The 17,778-nt window shown below is 43.8% G+C and overlaps 2 protein-coding genes across 5 annotated transcripts in view; both read left to right on the forward strand.

Moving 5' to 3' along the window:
* Nucleotides 1–7,230, forward strand: part of zgc:154142 (uncharacterized protein LOC555481 homolog) — a 37,451-nt gene extending 30,221 nt beyond the window's left edge. Inside the window, exon 26 of the transcript XR_006032186.1 lies at nucleotides 7,195–7,230. The gene's annotated coding sequence lies outside the window, so the exon portion shown is untranslated. The remainder of the gene's footprint in view (nucleotides 1–7,194) is intronic.
* The window catches only part of fam13a (family with sequence similarity 13 member A), a 60,348-nt gene that overhangs the window by 2,634 nt on the left and 39,936 nt on the right, over nucleotides 1–17,778 (forward strand). The window contains exons 1-7 of one of the 4 annotated variants that reach the window (XM_042094118.1): nucleotides 2,323–2,508; nucleotides 3,004–3,199; nucleotides 5,241–5,450; nucleotides 9,824–10,001; nucleotides 11,766–11,919; nucleotides 13,329–13,415; nucleotides 15,719–15,993. In XM_042094118.1, the coding sequence (XP_041950052.1) occupies nucleotides 2,419–2,508; nucleotides 3,004–3,199; nucleotides 5,241–5,450; nucleotides 9,824–10,001; nucleotides 11,766–11,919; nucleotides 13,329–13,415; nucleotides 15,719–15,993 (1,190 nt within the window). In that variant the 5' untranslated portion in view covers nucleotides 2,323–2,418. Of the gene's footprint in view, nucleotides 1–2,322; nucleotides 2,509–3,003; nucleotides 3,200–5,240; nucleotides 5,451–9,823; nucleotides 10,002–11,765; nucleotides 11,920–13,328; nucleotides 13,416–15,718; nucleotides 15,994–17,778 lie in introns of those variants that run through there. The other 3 variants (XM_042094120.1, XM_042094121.1, XM_042094119.1) reach the window with 3 other exon arrangements.

The following is a 17,778-nucleotide window of genomic DNA, read 5'->3' on the forward strand; positions in this document are numbered from 1 at the left end:
TTACTTGTCCAGTTACCTGAAAAACAAAAGCAAAGTTCATCTGCTCAATCTGTCAGATATTGTGTTGTCATGCCAACACTGCCAACACTAGAGCAATGCTAACAAGACACATTTCTGGCAATGATTTCTTCCTCATAGCTACTGTTGGATGGTCAGCCAAGCGTAGCATTCCCTCAATCAAAAGGCTAAAGTCTAAAGAAGAGTTGATGGTGCCCTCTTTCTGTCATGAGTTTTATTTATTTAAGTATCAGACAGAGCACACAGTAGAGACAGAGGCCTGCGGCACAGAGCATCTTTGTCCTCTCCGAGCCCTGCCTGAGCCATCTTAAGTGCCATCTGGGAAGTTTACTTCAGCAATGGATGTTTGCTCAAGACATGTTTGGCCATTGCCACTATTCCAATCCCATCAGGGCCACTGGGGTAGTTTCCTGGATTATCTTTAAATCTGGTTTGGGGTTCACACAGAGCACTGGTATTCACAATGAAATGCTGCCCCAGACTGTATGAATTTGTGAGAAGTACTGTGAGCATTTACTGTATACAGCTTTTAAAAACAATGGCAGACTAGATGTGGAAGGCTGTTAAGTGAGACACACTAATGACTGCTGCATTTCTGAGAGAAGGCAACTAACAGGACTCCAAAAAGAATTTCGCCATTGTGCTGGCATGCCACCATGAATTCTCAGCCGGGGAAAAGCCGGGCAACTCCAGACTGGTGCTATAGTGGGCAAGGGTTGTAAGAGTCACTATGTCTGCTCTGTCATCCTGCTAGTGAATCAAGCTCTTCTTTCCTTAGGGATGAGGACTGATCCAATTTGGCCAAGTGTCTCTCTGTTAAAGACAGCTGGCCAACAGGTAGCATAGTTTACGTTACAGTTGCTTTGGCATGGATTTAAAGGGACACGGACAATGTTAAGTGCATTGGTGTGTAGTTGTTATCAAAGTGCCAGCCAGAAGAGCAGTTAATGAATCAAGTCAGTTACTGATCACCTGTTTTTTGAGGGATCTGGAGGGTTTGAGTAACTTACTGACATAACATAATAGGTCTACGACCTTTTCTGTGAATGCAAGGGTTCAAGTGATGTATGGAAGCTGGATGAAAATAGGTGTAGCCTATGGGTCATGGCCTGGGTAGTAGCCTAGGTCTAGTGAGCAGCTGGTGGATGGTAGGCTAGGTCTAATTCCACAGATCTGTTACTGTATGTGGCATGTTAGCAGGGTCAATGTGGAAATGTGGTGAGGTGATGGCATTGACCCTCAGTACAAAAACCTTGGAAATAGATCAACAGTTGCCACAACTAGGCCTATTAGCCCATTTCACAAGATGGGGCCGCTGTGTAGCCTAAATCAACTTCCTGTGGAAGAGCACTGTCCCATAGCCTAGACCAGGGGTTCCCAAACTTTTCCACGACAAGGCCCCCCAAATACTACTAGGTTCTGGCCAAGGACCCCCTTGATGTGTTATTAAACCCATCGACAATACTACGGAAAATGTAAAAATACATAGCTAATCCTAATAATTATTTTAGCCACAAGCACTTCGCGATGGAGCAGTGTGTAGAAATTGCATTTGGGGCTTTCTGCTAGAGAGCTATCACTTTACTATTACTCCCAGTCATTATCATGGAAAATATAATGTTCAGATATGCGACAAATTATTATAATGGCATTGTATAACAACCCAATAGTAATAGGTATATTTTACATTTTTCAAATGTATTTATTTGTTGCTTTAATTTTTCCTTCCAACTTGCTGAGGCCCCCCTGCCCCCCCCCCCCCCCCCCACTTTGAAAACCACTGGCCTAGACAACAAAAGAAAAGTCCACAGGAAAGACAGAAACAGGAAGACGTTTTACCCTGCCAATTAAGGTAGCCCTAACATAAATGAGGCCGGACACCTGGACACTGTGAAATTGGTCTATTAAAGTGATTACAACAATTATTGCCAAACAACTATAATTGATTAATCGGGTAGGTTGTTCAGGCAGGTCTTATTTAGCCTAAAATTGACCATAGCCTAGCCTAGGCCTACTGTAGACTGGATTATTTAAAATTGGCCATAGCCTAGACTGGATTTCGGAAAACGGGGTTGTTATTTTTTTTTATCATTGCATAGGCTAGGGGGGGTCCAGAGAGCCACAAAGAGTTTTGGTAGGCCTATGCCACCAGCATTGACTGAAGGCCACGAACTGTCAAAAACATATGACCGCAGAGCATCCCCGGCCTCACCGTTTCCATAGATACAGGTAATCTTGACAGCTGACAACAACAGAGGTGCACGTGAATCAATAGGCCTTCTAGCTAATTACAGTCAGCGTAGTTTTGTCTAAACCTTAAATGATCCACACAATATATGTAGGCTAATATTTAAGTATTGTATGCATTTTGTGTTGTAATCCGAACTGAAAACTGCCGAGATGCCCCGCTGGCAAGTTCCTAAAAAACGACGAACGCTGGCCAGAATTAGTAAATCTATGCAGCAGAAATGGCGAGTGAGCGTGAAAATGGTGAGTGAGCGTTTGCGTTAAAATTAAACTCTGTTGAATTTAGAGAACGTGTTCGGGTTTATTATAGCCCAATTAACGGCGTTTGAAACGGGCCACGGTTAGGTTCGCCCTTCCAACCTGCACATGGACACCGAGGTTACCCTCGGCATTTCCCAGTAGACTAACGTTAACGTTAAAGCTTAGAGTTGATCAACGCTAGCTCAGTCCATATTTTTATCGGCCTCTCGTCTGAGCCCGCTGCGCTGCCATCACCGTCTGTTGCTTCCGGTGCATTCCTCACTTGCTGCCATAGCTTGCTGCACACACCCCCTAGATACAGGTGCACGGCAACCGTGGTAACAGATAGCCTATATCTGTCGTAGGAACACGGCGAGCCTGGTAGTGACCCACTGGTCCGCTGTATGCATTATCATTAACAGATGGACTATGTTTCAGCCAGTCATGGCAGTACCTGTGGTTGGACAACTGACCTCCTCTTTTTTGTGTTCCCGAAAGCACAACAAAGCAGCTGTGCAGATAAAGGAGGACATGAAGAAGATGGTCCAGCTGCCTATGGTGAAGCCCAGACCCACTGCCCCAGTGGGGAGAAGGGTGTTTGGTGTGTCCCTCTTAGAACTGAAGGAGCTGGGCTTGGTGGAGGATGGAGTGCCCCTGGTGGTCCGAAGCATGGTGGAGTATCTACGTGAGCATGGTAAGGAGACATGATCTTATTTCCTGTTCAAGATATGCTATAATATCACTTTCTCTGTATACATTGAAGTAATGGATTGGTGCCTGATTATGGTTTAAGGACTGTCTGTGAGTTAGGCCTATAGCAGGGGTTATCAACTGACTGTGAACCAGGGACCACCATTCTGACTAATTACACCCCAGGACCACCAGTGAATAAAAATGCTGATTTCCTCATTCTACATTACGGAATAGTTAGGGACCACCAGCAATGTCCTCACGGACCACAAGTGGGTCGCGGACCACTAAGCCTAGCCTACACAGAGTATTGGGGTGTGAGGATATGTTCTTTAGCTATACTCGTTAAAATATAACCACAGAGTGGCTAAACAGTTGATTTGTTCATTTGATTTGTTGCAGTAGTGCAAAAAGGTCGAATTAAGTGCAAAATGTTTAGAAAAGTAACACAAGGGCACAGCAGAACGATAGTTCAAATAAATCGGCCTATTGTTGAGATTGAAATGGAATTAAATCAGAGCAGTAGGCATAAGCTAGAACACAACTGTGTCTTTGCTGTATTCTTTAAGCTTGATTTGAAATGCTACGATGATTGGGACATACAAGTCCTCTATCAATTTCAAAGTGCAAATATCAGCACAAATCTAGCTTTATTGTATACAGCAAAATAGACAACCGATCTAAGGTGAATTGATGAAAAGTAAAAACCTGAGATCCAAAAGTGCACTGGTGAAAAATCTGTGTAGAATTTATTCTTACTCTGTGGTCTTCTTTACACTACTTGAATATGAATGTTCATTTGAAGGTTGCTCTGGATTAAAGGGTCAGCTAAAATAATAGAGGTGGGTGTATGGGGTAAATAGTGCAGAGTACAGTTGTTCATCAGAGCAGATCCATTTGGTTTCCCAGAGCTTGTGTTGGTAAATAGATAATGGCTGCAAAACCTCATTAAACCCAGCTAATATACATTACAGGTCTGGGTTAATATTATTTGTGATCATATTTATCAAAATATCCCCTCTTCAGTCTGATGTTTCGCAAGGAAGTATTTTACTGGATCAGGAGCAGACTATCTAGATGTTTGCATAGGCGACTGAGGTAAAGGCAGAGTGTGTAGTCACTTCATATAATGAGTAAAACAGTTATGTTTGGCAGAAAATAAATTACCTTCAAAGGCAAACACATTTTCATGTAAAAAAATTCAAATGACCTTTAGATAAGAGGTTCAGCTGGAGTTCGACCACTAGATGGCAGCAGATTGCTTTGCTGAGCTCATTTACTGATTGCTTGTTGGTTACATCAGTGTTTCTCAAAGTGTGGTCCGGGGACCACTGGTGATCCGCAAGCTATTCCAAGTGGTCCGCGAGCAGACGTGGTAAAATATAATATAGATCAGTTGTTTGCAATATTGAACCAACTTGTATGTAAATCCAAACAGTTCTGCAACACTGCCTATGGAAGCTACGCCACTTTAAATGAAATGAATCCTCTGACACAATAAGCAAGGTGCAAAGACAATAAGCAAGGTGGTTCAGTTAGTAGACCTATTGTGTAATTTACTGTTGGAGTAGGTCTACTGTTTTTAACTAGATGGTCCGTGATTTTTTTTTACTGTAATTGGTTAAGTGGTCCTTGGTCTGAAAAAGTTTGAGAAACAATGGGTTGCATGAACCTTGTAGTCTGTTTCAGTTGTTCAATGCTAAGGTCATCTTATGAGAAAAGTTTTTGTTGAGATATTTATTAAAGCAATTTGGCTCAAGTCTGCAGCCATTTTGCTTCAGAATTGTCAGGGATAGTGTTCATGAACCATAGTTACCATAGTTAAAGCAAACTAAACAAAGCAAACTAAATACCTGAAACCCATGCTATCTGGAGAATAGCCTACTGTTGAAAGATTCTAGAGCTAAAAGACTTTCCTCAGAACTTCCTCAGAAATTGCCAAAAGAGCCTCTACCACAGATGTTTTAAGCGATTCCACTTCTGTATGGAGGAGTGTACTGTTCCACTACTGTTAGAAGCAGCGTCCCCCTCTTCTCTCCCCGCAGGTCTCCATCAGGAGGGCTTGTTCAGGGTGAATGGGAGTGTCCGCGCCGTGGACGCCCTCAGGCAACGCCTGGAGCGCTGTGAGCCCGTAGACCTGGCGCAGGAGTCCGAGGTGGGCACGGTTGCCAGCCTGCTGAAGCAGTTCCTCAGGGATCTACCTGAGGGTCTGGTGGATTCCAGTGTACAGCCGGCACTCATCCAGCAGCACCAGGGTGAGCCCTCACTTTGTATGCCATGTCACCTGTTAGCATATCATCAGATGTGTATTGCAAGGATACTCTCCGCATATACAGGTCAAGGTCACAGATTTGCACTTGCTTCATTGAAAATATGCAAAATAGGTAAATGTTTTACTAGTGTATAGACTGTACTCTTAGTCTCAGATGTAAATTGCTGTGTACATTTGGAGACAATCATGGGCGTATTTTGTGTAGATTTAGTATGTAATGCTTTAGGAAAAGCATAACTGAAAGCAGAGGAGCAAATTAAAACAGCAAAGTTGACCATGACTTTGTCATAATGTGAGTTGAAAAGAAAACCATCCTTGTCATTGTTAGTGCTTACCTCACTCCAATACCAAATATACACAGTACCCGCTTTCACATCACCTGGCCAACGAAACTCCCAATTTTACATTAACACTTTGAAAGAGGTTAAATTCCTTGTGTGTGTGTGGTTAGCAGCCAGATGTCTCGTTATACATGCATCTCAGCCATTAAACAACTAGTGGACCATGTCTCTAATCAGAGGTCACACTTAACTATATAATTACGCTTTACTGCTCATATTATTGACAACCACATGCCTGGAATTTCCACAATCACCAGATTGACAGACACTGACCGACTGAGAAATATAAGTTTAGATTTACTGTGTGGGCCTTCAGCCCAAGAATGTAAGTCCAGGAACTTTGTTGTTGGCCACAAGCGCCAGAACTAGATTTCCTTATACATTTACATTATGGGTCATGTAGCCATTAGTGTTTTCTTCAAAGTGGTTGTATGCACATCCCACCTCACTGAGGCCAGGTGCAGGACAAAAAAGCCTTATCAGGGAAAGAAGAGTAGTTGTCCACACACTGCAATCTCCCAGAAGAACTACATTTATTGAGTTAAAAACATAACGCAACGTTTCAACCCACCAGGGTCTTCATCAGGCATGCCAGGGTCTTCATCAGGCACAGAGGCCTGCGGTGGCCCTGGGGACGAGTGGGGGAAAACAAGCATGCCTGATAAAGACCCTGGTGGGTCGAAACGTTGCGTTATGTTTTCATGTAGCCATTAGTCAATGGCAAGAATTTAAGTTGTACAATGTTCAGATTACACATTAATTATGCTGTTCAATTATGCTGTAAATCACAGGCACTGCATTTACATCCAGTCGCCAGTTTATTGATGCGTCACAATGATTAGCACGCTCATAGCCAATTTGCACGTAAGCTCACCATCTCCCCCCCTCTCGTCCCCAGGGCCGCCGCAGGGCCCCTGTGTTGCCGCCGCAGTTACTTTTGCTGAGTGCATCCTCAGCAGCTCAGCTGATTGAGGAGATTTGCTGTGTCAGCGCCTCCAAAGCTCCCAAGGGCCTTGTTCAAGTGTTTTTTTCTCACACACAGACCCCTACTGTTCTGCACGCCCAGGTCTGATCGAGGGCTCCATGCCAAAGAGAGGCTCTGGCCTCGGTTGACCCAGACCCCAGAGAGGACAGATGGGTTCTGCCTGTCATTCCAGGCCTGGGCTGCACAGGAGTGGGTCTGCGGCATTAAAAGATTAGAGGGGGAGGGAATAAGTGGTCTATTTCTTACCAGCGTCTCATCACTGCCAGCAGATGCATTTGATGCAGCCCAGTGAGGGCTCCCTCTGCCCTTAGCCGTCCTTGTACTTAAGGGCTGCACAGGATGCTTTCAATGAATTGATGCTGATTAAGTAGGAGGAGAAAATGAATATGTGTGTGCAAAAGTGTCAAAGTCAAAGTCAAAGTCTGCTTTATTGTCAATTTCTTCACATGTCAAGACATACAAAGAGATCGAAATTGCGTTTCCTACTATCCCACGGTGGAGACAAGACATATTTTACCAATTAGGTCCACAGACAAACATAACATTCAAGTAAACAATATAAAAAGTAAAAATAAGAAGGCACATACAATGAAGAAATAAGTGATGGTATATGTGATGTTAAACAATACTTCCCAGTTTACTTTGTGTAGCTAGCTGGAATGGGAACTTTCCCACTTACCAGTTTTGTGAATGCACCATAAATCTTGTAATTCATTACAACCTATGTTGGGTTGTTGTTTTTCAAATAGATGAACATGGTTTTTATATCTTGTCAAAGCCTTTATACTGGATTTTCTGCAGGTTTGAAAAGCTCCTCAGCCCAAGCAATCAGGTGTGGGCAATTCTTTTGTCCTGGGATAGCAACATGGACATGAGATATACCCTCTTCTCTCTGTCTCTTTTACTGTCCAGTAAATTAATTTGAGACCACTTAACCTGGACCCTTTTCCTGTCTTGTTTGAACCTCACGCTGTCCCTCCCTCCCTTCTGTCTTTCCCTCTCTTCTATTTGCTGTCACTCACTCACTGCCCTTCCTTCACTCTCTATGGTCCCCTTCTCCAGTTTCTCTCTCTATCCCACTCTCTTTTTCTCTCTCTCTCTCTCTCTCTCTCTCTCTCTCTCTCTCTCTCTCTCTCTCTCTCTCTCTCTCTCTCTCTGTGGCACGTGTGTCTTGAGCATTGTGCACAGATGGGGCTGCCTGGCAGCCAGGACAGCCACATGAGAGGCCTGTTTGTTTGAGGTGATATTATGCACTGTCGCAGGTAATGTTTCACTGTGCTGCTGATGCCTACTGTTTCACCATTCAGGCAGCATGTGACAATCCGTCACGTGATTGAATCCTGGAATTTGCTGCTGAAGTGGAACATTGAGATTGTAATCGGATTACATGGAATCATTTGAAATCGTAAACAAACAAGGAAAAATGTATAGTGAAAGAGCTGAAAAAAGGAACATCAACCGCAATGTTCATTTGTTTGATCTTTTTTAATTAAAGCATGTTGACTTTTAAGTAGTGGGATTTGAGGCAAACAAATGTTGAAACTTCAGCTAATTTCCTTCTTTTACATTATCCCAAAAGGCTCAGGAGAGATTGGGAACAGATTGAAAAAACGAAATAGGATGGAGAGAGGGTACTTAATATTAAAGCTGGACCTTCTCCTCCTGTTAAGCTACGCTGATCACTGCCCAGCCGATATTCCTCTCAGTAATCCTGATTCTCACAGGGCTGGTCTGGGCTCACCTCCTCCTGCTCAGCCTGTGCTCAATTTGAAACCGTGTTTTGGTTTTTCAATTATCTTCTCTCCTTGCTTTTGTTGTACAGCAGGTGAAATGCTGCATGAAAACACTCTCAGGGCTGGGTGTTCTTGTGGGTGACATCATGGGTGTGTGGTCATCTTACTTAACACAGGTGGAGGCTGTTTTGACAGCTATGATCATAATGCCTACAACTGAGTTGCATCAGAGCACTCAAAGTCATGTGTTGATAACACCCTAAAAGTGCCATGTGTCACCTAGATGGTCATCATGAGGCCTTTCATAATGTACTATTAGTTAATAGTTGATACAGAATTATTCTAACCTCAAGGTAAGGAGGTGCAGTTTATGCCTCCGATAGGCATTCAGTCAATTTACAAATCTTAGTACTAGAACAATCCGCTGACTGCTTATATATGACCATCAACTTTATATAGAGTTGGACACGAGAGTTGTCCTGCAATAGCATAAATTATATTTTAGCTGTTCTGTGTCTTTTTGTCCTACCTGACACAGTCGGAGAGACAGAGAGAGAGACACACACACACACACACACACACTCTCTCTCTCTCTCTCTCACACACACACACACACACACACACAACCACACACACACACACACACACACACTCTCTCTCTCTCTCTCTCTCTCTCTCTCTCTCACACACACACACACACACTCTCTCTCACACACACACACACTCTCTCTCTTTTCCCGTTTCTACATTTCCATTTTCCCAGTAACAGCCCCATCGGCCATCTCCTTTGATCCACCTCTGACCTGCTTACAAAAGTGTGCTAATGGTATCCGCCTGGGTGGGCTAATCCTCTGCATTTCAGTCTGGACATGGGAGTGGGCTATTAATTTGTCATTAGCAAAGAGGCTGTCACACACATCCATCCACACACACACACACACACTCACTTCTCGGTAACTGCAACAGTTTGCCATCAGTCTGACCTCAATTTCCTTTCATAGACAGATGATGCACAGAAGAGACACCGCATTTATGATTATGATGACACTATGACCTTTTAAGTGCATGATTAAGGTCACATCAAATTGATACAGTAAAAATGTAAAAGGTGTAATGGATGCTGCTTTGTCACGTGATCTGATGAGTCTTTTGAGGTGAGGTAGAGGTGCCAGGTGTCAGTTATGCCGATGTCAGTCGGTTGACTCACGTGTCTGGACATCCTTCCATGCATCATCTGTGAGTGTCATCAAAGCCCCTGTCTCAGGAATGTGCCCTGTTGTGTCCTTGTCTCCCACAGAGTCATCCGAGGCGGGCTGCTGCCAGGACATGCGAGAGCTTCTGCAGCAGCTGCCTGAGCTGCATCTCGGCCTGCTCAAGTACCTGTGCCACTTCCTCACCCAGGTGGACCAGCGGCACAAGGAGAACCGTATGAATGCCCTGAACCTGGCAACCGTCTTTGGCCCCAATGTTTTCCAGTGAGTCACTATAGCCGGGAAAGGGTGGGTGGGCTCGGCGGCTATACGGAACATTTGATCAGGGGTCAGAGCTGCTTGCTGCATAGCGCCAGAGTGACCTGACTCCATCACCTGTCTGAGAGATTACTGCAGTAGGTTATACCAAATGAAAAGATAAAGCCCTCCTAGATAAAGTTTGTGGGGAAAATATGTACAACACGCCTGTCCTTATTGGTCATGCACCGAGGGTAATCGCAGCACGAGAAGGCTTAAAGCCCCTGTTATAGTTTCACCACCTATGTTTGTGTGAGTGCTTGACTGCTTTATCCTACTGGGACATCATATCCCTCTTACACGTGTGTCTGAAAACAATATGGTAGCTTGTTAAGTGTTTGTGAAGCCTGAGGTTGATGCTTGTGTGCATCTCCCTCTGTGATACCCCAGCCTCACTGTCACAGGCTGTTTGTCCAGGCGCTCTAATCACACCCCTGGGGTGGCATGGAGACATCCGGCATGAGTCAGACACGTAGTTAGTGTGGAAGACCTAATTTTAGTTTTTGGGGGGTTTCCATGAACATTTCCAGCTCAACGCCAGTGCTGCTCTGTAACCTTAGACGGGCTGGTGCATTCCATAAAGGTACACACTAGCTTATCAAATCATTTGACTCAGGCAGTTTTCACACAAACAAAAAACAACCAAGAATAATTGCTCCCAGGGTCTAACGTTACCTACTTTCCCCCATGCTCACTGCAAGAGGACTCATGGCTCCCAAAAGAGGGTGCTGTAGTCCAGTCAGCTAAAGCTCCAGCAGCAGCAGGGTTTCTATCAGAGTGGAGCTCAGGGTTGGAAACCACCCTTTTGCTAAGCTCCCCACAGACATATCAACATATCAAGAACCATAACTGTGGTTTGATTTTTAGACTGTGATTCAATCATTACAGATCACAAAACATTCCTGATTCACCATGAACCAAGGCACAAGAGAGGAATACAATGGTGCCAAAAAGGTGTCTGTTGTCATTTTTGCGTAATGTAACTCCATCAGCATAGGTCCTAACTTGCCATTGTGCCAGTTGATCACGGCCGAGATTTGTCCTGAGCCAGTGAAACCTGTTCCAACAGTCTTGCCATGTGTAACAAAGTTCAGTCTCAGACAACTGATACTTTCGGATGTTAGCTAGCAGGCGTGCCAGTTCGTGTTTGAGAACACTGCTTGCCACAGCAAAGCATCCACCTATTAATAAATCAGACTTTGGGAGTGCCAGTGTTTGCCAGGCCAAGGTAGATGAGGAGCTGTGAGAGGAAGTGCTGAGTGGTTTGTGGGGTGCCACAACAGCTTCCTCTGTACATCATGTACCCTCTGTCACTCCAGCTCTCGGATAATATAGCCCAGAAAGTGTGTATGTGTGTGTGTGTGTGTGTGGGGGGGGGGGATTGCGTGTGTGTGTGAGAGAGAGAGAGTAAATGTGCCTTCACACCTGTGTGTATGCACATAAAATCTACCATCTGCACAGTTGTTCACATGTGACTAAGCATCCCATTACAATATGTTCAGTGTATTGTGCAGGAGGACATCGGAATACATCACTGGGTCTTATTCATCCATTCATCCATTCACTTATGCATTCATTTGTTCTCTATTCTCTATAAGTACATTGTATACTATGCATACCTGTTAGCTGAACTGAACAGAACCATGGCTAAGGGTTGCACAGGGTTTTGTTGTATTATTCTGGTAACCTACAGCAACAGTGGCACCCTCTAACATTGGTGTGTCTCCTCAGTGTCTCCTCAGGGTTTGATGGGATACATGAGCAGAATATCTGCAACAAGATCATGGCCAAGATGATCCAGAACTACAGCTCCATCTTTGAGACTGACATGCAGAAGGGTAGCTTGATGACAGAGACAGAGACTGCCAATGTCATCATAGTAAAGGTGAGTACATTTCCAGATCGTATTCAGAAATTATGTTTGGCCCGTCTATCTGCAAATTATATGTGCATACACGCAACCTCTAAGCATACAGATATGAAAAAGATACTGTCTATACAGTATATGCACTCATAAACTATATTCAGGCTCAGAGAGACTGCGTACAGCTGAAGAACTACTTAGCCTGAAGAAACCTTGTGTTCATGACTGGAATTACTCCTGTCGCCTATCAATACCTAAGATCTCATGACCAATCTACTTTTAGGTTTCTATATGTCTGTTTAGTCAATTCATCTTTTTGATAGGCAGATACAGCCCAGGCATGTAGGTCACACCACCTCCGAACCTGAAATGTTGTGTTGGCAGCAGTATAGTAGGAAGAGCATTGATCACCACCAAAATATTCAAGGATGCCTGTCACTCATGCAGGTGCTAGATTACCCACTCTCCTGTGTCAAACACAGACCAGGGGGAGGGTGGTGGTGGGCCTTCCTGTCTAACGCAAGGTTTTGAATCAGCTGAGTGCTCCAAATGTGTTGATTTTTGCTGACTTGCTAACTACATTCCCAGACGAGTTTTGGAACACTCATGAAAAAGGTTTTTAAATAAGATCAGCACGGGTCATTAATGCAAATGAAATTATGTAAATTACAAATAAATATGTGCTTGAATGGACAACCTAACTTTTTTGAAGAAATTTGTGGAATTTGATTTAACCTTTATTTAGTTATTCACACCTGCCTAGACCAGTCTTGCTGTAATGTCATATGGTCTACTGATCTTCTGAATAGGCCTGAATATCCCTACCGAATACTGAACCATGAGTATGTGGCACTAGTTGCAGCTGGACTTGTTTATAGTGGGACACAGAAATGCATACCTTTACTCTTTACAACCTCTCTTTAACTTAACCCAAAACGTCTAGTCTATAGTGCCGTGGAACATCAGTGTTGGTTTGCACCCACAAAGGTTTCATAAACATAACTGATTCAGATGACGGCCACCACAAAAGGGATGTGTGCCGGTCTGACTGATTGCCATGCTGATGATGGAGCGAGACGCCAGATGACCTTAGCACTTTGACTTTAGATGACCCCAGCATGTGATCATATTGGTGATCATATTGGCTCTTTCTCAGCACCTCAGCTGAAGGTCTGCATTGTCCAGACCACCTACATCTCTGCCTGGCAATCACGTGAGAGAACCAGCATGCCACTATAACCTTGCACCCCTTGCACCCGGCCCCTGTGACGTCAAGCCTATACTTGACCCTCATCTTGTATGTGTAGAAAGGTTGTTTTTAGCCTTTCCTGGGACAGCGGCTGTCGTCTCCTTCACATGGCCTCTTGGTTTCGGGACATTTGATGACATGATACAATCTGAGTTGTTTGTGCTCTTTTCTGTCCTCGTAGGAAGTCCAAACTATAACGTTAGAGAGAGAAAAGTCACCCTACTCGCCCACTCCAAAGGCACGAACACCAGTTCCCAGAAAGAAAAAGGTGAATGTTTAAATGCTAAATTTTTACAGTGCATGAAAATGAATGTTCTGTTATCCGAAGTCTTCTTCTTCTTCTTCTTCTTCTTCTTATTCTTCCCACCAAATTTCTGCATCTAATTCAGCTTCAACCGTTTAACTTTTAAACTATATACTCTGTCTCAGGCTTTAAGCATACAATCTGGCTCTCTTAAGACTACAGATCCTGTTCAACTATTTCCTCTGGCCACAACTGTTTCAAAATAAATGTCCTCACTACAATAATTCACTGTTAAATAATTTAACTATTTAAACTACTCAACTAATTAGCCAGACAGAATTTGGTACACTGTCAAAGAGAGCAACCGAAGGACGGGCCTAATGAGAAAAATATTTGTGAGACTTATCAGTGCCAAACCCTCACAAGGGGCCGAAGGTTATGTGTAAATATATAACCAAATAGAGATTGCACTTGTGATTGCCATCCCTATTTATGGTGATTAGTGCCTTTTAAAACCCTAAGGTGCTGACTGAGCAGCTCACTGAGCTTCCTTCAGTTGTTGCGGAGAGAAGAGCGCTGTCTGTCATGAGTGTAGCCCTGTGTGTGAGTGGACTGCTGCCGTCGAGTATCATGGATTTGCATGCAGGCCAGGTGAGGCTGCTGTTACTGGGCAGAGGTTGTCAACCGTAACATGCTCGCTAAGGCATGATGTGCTGGGGAAGTATGGTAGTTGTGTGTACTGTGTGCATGGTGGATTGAAAGATTCGTTTAACATTCCCAGGCATTTTCCCCTGCAATGTAGCTGCCCTTATTTCTTTGATATGGTGCCGTCGTTTAAACTGAGGGTTGTGGAGCAATGCACTTCTAAGAGCAAATTCCTAGATTACAATCCAGGATAGAAAAACGTGAGTGTGCTGTTATCTGATGAAAGCTGTGCTACTGTAAATATGGACTTTGTGTAGGTCACCCTCCGTCCTTCAGACCTGCCAATGAAGATCATTTTGGCCACTCATACTAGATCAGCTTGTATGGCTTTATCTCAACGTGGTATCTGGAAAACATTTGTTTACCTCTCCAAAAACCAAAGTAATCAGTAAATACGGTTGCCATTGAGTGAGGCTATTTTTGGATCTTTTAAAACTTATTTTTTTCCATTTGACTTTTTGGTGAAATATTATTCAGGTTATCTTTTTGTGCCACTCGTTTTTTCTCTAATTTAATCTGGGGCGGCTTCATGCCATGGTACCATTCAGAGCTTGAGCACAGAGCTTTGTTTCCCGCTGGCCCACATCAGACAGTGGACCATTAACACAGTTGTACCAGTCCTCACTTCCTTCTCAGCCACACTGTGGCAAATCTCATCACCACCACACTTGAGCACAGTAATCTGCACTCGCCCACCTTTGCCCTCTTTGAGCTATGGGGCGTGCCGAGGTCATTAAAATGGAAGGATTTAGTCGTGACAATGAACTAATGAACATTGACAGCTCGGGATAGGTTGAAGGTCTGAGCAAAAGATTTAAAAAAAAAAAAAACATTATCTGTTATCAACGTCCTTTTTCATTTGGACCTTAATGATTGTAGCAAGCTGACTTGTATAACAACGTAAAGGATGTAAATGACATTCTAGTCCCTTTGTCTGCTAATCATTGGTCAAACCCTGGGCTTAAAACAGCACATTATCAAATTAGTTAGTGCAAGACCTTTGCAGGAACAGCAAGTCTCTCTCGTCTGGCAGCACTTGCCATGCGTCATGGAAGGCCTAATGGTTTGGTCATCGACTTCTACAGAGTCTGACCCAAAACAGCGACTGAAGTCTATGTGGATCATTATTGTTTTTTCGTTTTCTGTGTCTGTCCCTTTAAAGCTGTTGTCTTCATCAGTTTGTTTCTTTGTGTATATTAGATTGTAAAAACAGCACTGAGAACACTGCGTCTTTTATAGCGGGATTTTAATGTAGGGAGTGACTCAGCTTTTCTTGTCTACTCTTATCTATTAAGTAAAGTGTCAGAAGAGATGGCAGATTCAGGTTTTGATATGGCTTTAATTAGGGTTTGTTTCTACACCTATTCTATCAACCCTCAGAACCTGCAGCCTCACAGTGTGGAAAAGGTAAGACTGTAGCCAGAGACAGAGGTACAGGGTTTTCCCCTCAGCCTTGCTCAGGTTTCATGCCTTCATTTTTAACTGGCTCTTTTAAAGCATGTTTTTATAGATACCTGTGCGAAGGTCGGCCGATTCGATGTTATATAACTGCTGGGCACAGAATCTCTATGAAGACTATTTGTTTCTTTTATCTCTCTCTTTCCTTTCGTTTTCTCTGTCAGGTGAAGAAGCTTAAGGGTGAGATGGCAGGTCAGCAGCGAGTCTTGCCCCAGCCTGCTCTCTTGGTTGGCCTTCCCCACGCCAGACCTCTGCCACTGGCTCCGGACCTTTGCTCCAGCCCCAGGGCCCTGTCTCCAGCCCTGCTCGCCCAGGACTCTGGCCCCGGCACCCGGACACCCACTCCCCCGCGGCCCCAGGCACGGAGCCCAAACCCTGAGGCCATGGAGCTGGCCCCTAAGGGAGACAGCCTCAGCAGGAGCAGCGAGACCTTGAGCAGGTCAGTGTGTTCCGCCTGAGCAGGACGTATCAGCGTGCCATGTAAATGTGAGTGTCTTGTTACATTAAATGGGCTGTCTCTTTTGTTTGGTGCAGCCATAGCAGATAGGAGACAGCACATGGCAATTCAGAATTGTAGTCTGATACGAGCAGACCATGGTGTAGATCTTAGAATATGCTGTCTTACTTGCCAAGAGTTTATTACTATTTAGTAATTTGTGATCAATGGTCAGCACTTGACTGAAAACACTGCAGACAGATGCCTTTTCAGCCAAGGATGCCAAATCCTTAGATGTTGATATGGTTTACTCTAACCGACCCGACGGAAATACCACCTAAATTTAGAGTACTTTATGGCTTTACAGTCTTCAATGCAAGTCACCTGTATGAGAATGTACTGTTTATCCAACTTGTATATGGATGTACAGTGAAACATTAAAGTTATGTTCTTCAAATGGCTAAAACAACGCAATGAGGCCTCAAGCCGATACCATACCAAGCAGTTCCAAAGTAGCCAGGTATTTGTATGTTGTTGCTGATGTGCTGTTGTGCGGTGTTGTTTTGTTGCTGATATGGCCCTTTATTTAGGTCTCCTTGGGTCCAGCCCGGGCTGCAGTGCCCCTTAGGGCCTATTCTAAGCGACTGAAAGCTGAGCAGGGGCATGATCGGGTATCTCCCAGAATAGCACCACCGCTGCTTTTTCTCTCTCTTTGTTGGGGTGGGGGACTCTTTTGTATGCTGCTCACCTCTCTCGTTTCTCTCTCTTCATCGCCTGTTCAGATGGCTGCAGACGTTCTACCTTAGGACACCTCTGTTCTATCTGTGAGGATTGGCTCTTAGAAGCCTGCGCTAAAATATAATACTTTTAAATGTAATACTGGCATTCTTTATGGAGTCCTAATACCTCAGTGATTTAATGGGCATATGGATCTCAACCTGTGTAATGTAATGAAATCCAAATATTCAGCCATACAGCTAATTTGTTAACCTTGAACTGTCACAAGTTGATGTGTGTGATTGCTCCTAATATCCATAAACAGCCAGTAGGCTATATGAACTCATCGACTCTGGGTGGAGTAAGATGTCTGCTGTGTAAACAAATACTGGAAATGAGTCCATGGTTAGTAACAGGCAACATGCCCAGATCACAGCAGGGAAAGGCTCAAACATACCTCCCACCTTTCCTGGTCATTATACCGATATTGTCAGGATCTACATATTATATAAAGCTTAATGTTCAATGTCATACACTCACATTCACACATCAATACAAACATCAAATACACACATCAAATTTAGCTCTATTATATTCTTATTATATGCAGTATTTTTTTTTTTTTGGTTTCATTATCATATTGACTACGTAACAGAACTTTCATTATCATATTATAATACTCATATTACTTAGTGCCTTTTCTTGTGTAGTCAGCAAACATATATTGTATCCTGCTACTGATACATCGGGCATTGGAGAGTAGGAATAAGTGACGTGACAGTGACGTGGAAGTTGTACCCCTGACATATCAGTGAGCACTTGATCACGCTAAAATGCTATGCTATGCTACGTTGTGCAGGGTTGGGTTGCACATTTATGTCTTGTGGCCTTTAGTCAGGGTTCAGGAAACAAATCTGGGCTTTCCCACCACACATAAACCTAGTCTAGTCTTTCAGCACTGCCCTAGTATTTCCTTGGTTGAGGGGAGCTCATATTTAGATCACTGGGAAGAAATGTCTTTGACTTGTACCATGCATAAATATTAACTAGCAGATAATATATCAGAATTAG

The sequence above is a fragment of the Alosa sapidissima genome, chromosome 1 (assembly GCF_018492685.1).
Source record: "Alosa sapidissima isolate fAloSap1 chromosome 1, fAloSap1.pri, whole genome shotgun sequence".
Taxonomy (NCBI): Eukaryota; Metazoa; Chordata; class Actinopteri; order Clupeiformes; family Clupeidae; genus Alosa; species Alosa sapidissima.